Below are 2,500 nucleotides of genomic sequence, written 5' to 3'. Positions count from 1 at the left end.
ATGGCATTGACGATCGTCCCCTCGGCCCGCGTTTTTAATGGAAACGGTGAGTTAGTTTATTTTATTAATTGTATATATATATATATATATATTTTTTTTTCCTTATATCTTATATTTCTTATTTATTCTATATTTATATTTCTTATATATCTTATTTTATATATATATATATATTTATATTATTTTTTTATATTTATTGTCATGTCATATCATTCGCGTTTAGAATCGCTTTTAGGATAATTTCACTTCGTATTTACGTACACATATACATACATGTATATATATTTCATGATGGCAGAAGTGAGGCATGAGGGACACGTAAACGGGATCCCCGTGTTCTCCCGGCTAACGAACTTTGCCAGATTATTATTACCGTGGATCTGGATGTCGGCCAATGGTTACAACATATTTCGCTTTACAGTGACCGTCGGCCATTAACCTCGACGAAACTCGTCTCGTTGACGTAAACATCGAACTTAACCCCTTAAAAAGTTCTTTAACAAAGTTACATACTTTTATATATATATATATATATATATATATATATATATATGTGTGTGTGTGTGTATACGTATACGTATATAAATTGAATATTTTATTTCATTTTCAATTTCATTTTGACGCATCCTTTCCCCATTCCGTATATTAAATTTGCTACATTTTTATTTTCTTTTTTATTTATTTATTTTTTTTTATTATATATACACACTACATTAGAGTGTAACAAATATATTATACCGTAATATACTCGTACATAATTAATATAGTACAAGTAATAGTACAATTTTCACATGTATACCACATATCATTTTTAAATTGATTAAATGGACATTGAAAGAAAATAAAATTGAATTTATGTTGAATGTTAAACTCTACCGCTCGATTCTTTTTCGACGACGTAATCGTAAAAGAAATTTCTTTTTTTCTTTTTTTTTTTGCTTTTTTCTTCTTCGTTATCATTTTTATCTTCGGCGGATATATCGTTTTATTTGAAATGTACGTGTATCATTTTGTTTGTTTCTTTTTTATTAATTTTAGTCGCAGGCACGCAGGCTTACGTTTCCGGCTCAAAATGTCTCTGTTGTCCATACGGTTATCACATCGATCTAGACTTCGTACGTTACTGTGAAGCAGTTGCAGCTGGTAGTACAGGCGATAGATCGAGCATCGAGAGACGAAAGAAACGTGAACGCAGAAGACAATGTCAATCGATGGAAGTTCTCTTAGGACTGGTAATAAAATAATTCCATTCAAAATATCGATCGGTCGATCGATCGATCGATCGATTTCTTAGATCCTTCGAAATCTGTTTTATCGACAGAGAATAGATCATCTAATCTAAAAAGACAAATAAAAAATAACAAATATTTCGATCGATCCTTCGATACCTATTTTACCGACCTAGTAGATCGACTAAATTAAAAGACAAAAAAAGAAAAAAAAAAAACGATTACGAACGAAAAGAGCGTAATGATAACTATTAGATAACTATTAGATTTATCGTTGAAAAATTTTAAATTGCGATTTAAAAAAAATCAAATATTTGTCGATAAACGATGAATAAACGACAGGCGAGCGAATTAACGATTATAAAAAGAATTCGTGTAAAACGATCGATCTTTTAGATTCGCCGAAAACTGTTTTACCGATCGAGAGTAGATCGTTTGATTAAAAATAAATAAAATAAAATGAAATGAAATAAAATAAAATAAAATAAAATAAAGAATAAATGTAAGAGTGATTACGCGCGCACACAGCTCTAAGGACGTAATAATTAATTTACTGGCTGACGATTTAGCTTGAGAATTTCAAAATGGCGATTTAGAACGTATTTATTAATAAACGATGAATAAGCGAGAGGCGAGTGAACTACTAACAATTTAACGATGACAAAAAGATGACAAGCGAGTGTGCGAGAGAGGAAAAGAGAGAGAGAGAGAGAGAGAGAGAGAGAGAGAAAGAGACAGAGAAAAATAAAGAAAGAGATTCAGAGAGAGAGGGAGAGAGTTGAACTATTAAAGTTGAGCGACGCAACCAGGTCGCGCGTCCTAATGCGCGTTCTATTTTTTTTTCTGTCTCTTTCTTCTTCTTTTTTTTTTCTTTTTTTTTTCTTTTTTTTCTTTATAACATTAGGTGAGTCCAGGTCTAGCGGGAATAGAGACCGAATCGCCAGAAATATCGCGAGAATCTTCGGCGTTAGCCACGTTGGCGACTACGTCTACGACGAGAAACAATTGCGATGGTTCGAGTACTATACCAAGATCGAGCCATCATCAACGGCATCATCAACGTATGGATGATAACAGGGACGAATTCAGGACTAATACTACTATTACTACTACTACTACTACTACTACTAGTATTACTACTACTGCTACTACCAATACCACCACAACCTTGGATTTGAGTGATGTAGTAGGTGATTTCGAGGCAACCTTGAAACGTTCGTCAGGTAGAGGATCTATGAGAACTCGCGAGGATCGTCCTGAGATCGGTAAGA

At 32.9% G+C, this 2,500-nt stretch overlaps 1 protein-coding gene across 5 annotated transcripts in view; it reads left to right on the top strand.

Annotated features, from left to right (window-relative positions):
- LOC124956633 (KN motif and ankyrin repeat domain-containing protein 1) overlaps positions 1–2,500 on the top strand; it is a 35,159-nt gene that overhangs the window by 14,623 nt on the left and 18,036 nt on the right. For 4 of the 5 annotated variants that reach the window (XM_047512687.1, XM_047512691.1, XM_047512688.1 and 1 more), the window contains exons 2-4: positions 1–46; positions 1,039–1,232; positions 2,134–2,494. The exon at positions 1–46 is cut by the window's left edge and continues 46 nt beyond it. In XM_047512687.1, coding sequence (XP_047368643.1) covers positions 1–46; positions 1,039–1,232; positions 2,134–2,494 — 601 coding nt within the window. Of the gene's footprint in view, positions 47–1,038; positions 1,233–2,133; positions 2,495–2,500 lie in introns of those variants that run through there. The other variant, XM_047512693.1, reaches the window with a different exon arrangement.

This window comes from Vespa velutina, chromosome 23 (genome assembly GCF_912470025.1).
Source record: "Vespa velutina chromosome 23, iVesVel2.1, whole genome shotgun sequence".
In the NCBI taxonomy this organism is placed as follows: domain Eukaryota; kingdom Metazoa; phylum Arthropoda; class Insecta; order Hymenoptera; family Vespidae; genus Vespa; species Vespa velutina.
Note: the sequence above shows the minus strand (reverse complement) of the source record. Positions and strands in the feature narration are given on the sequence as shown.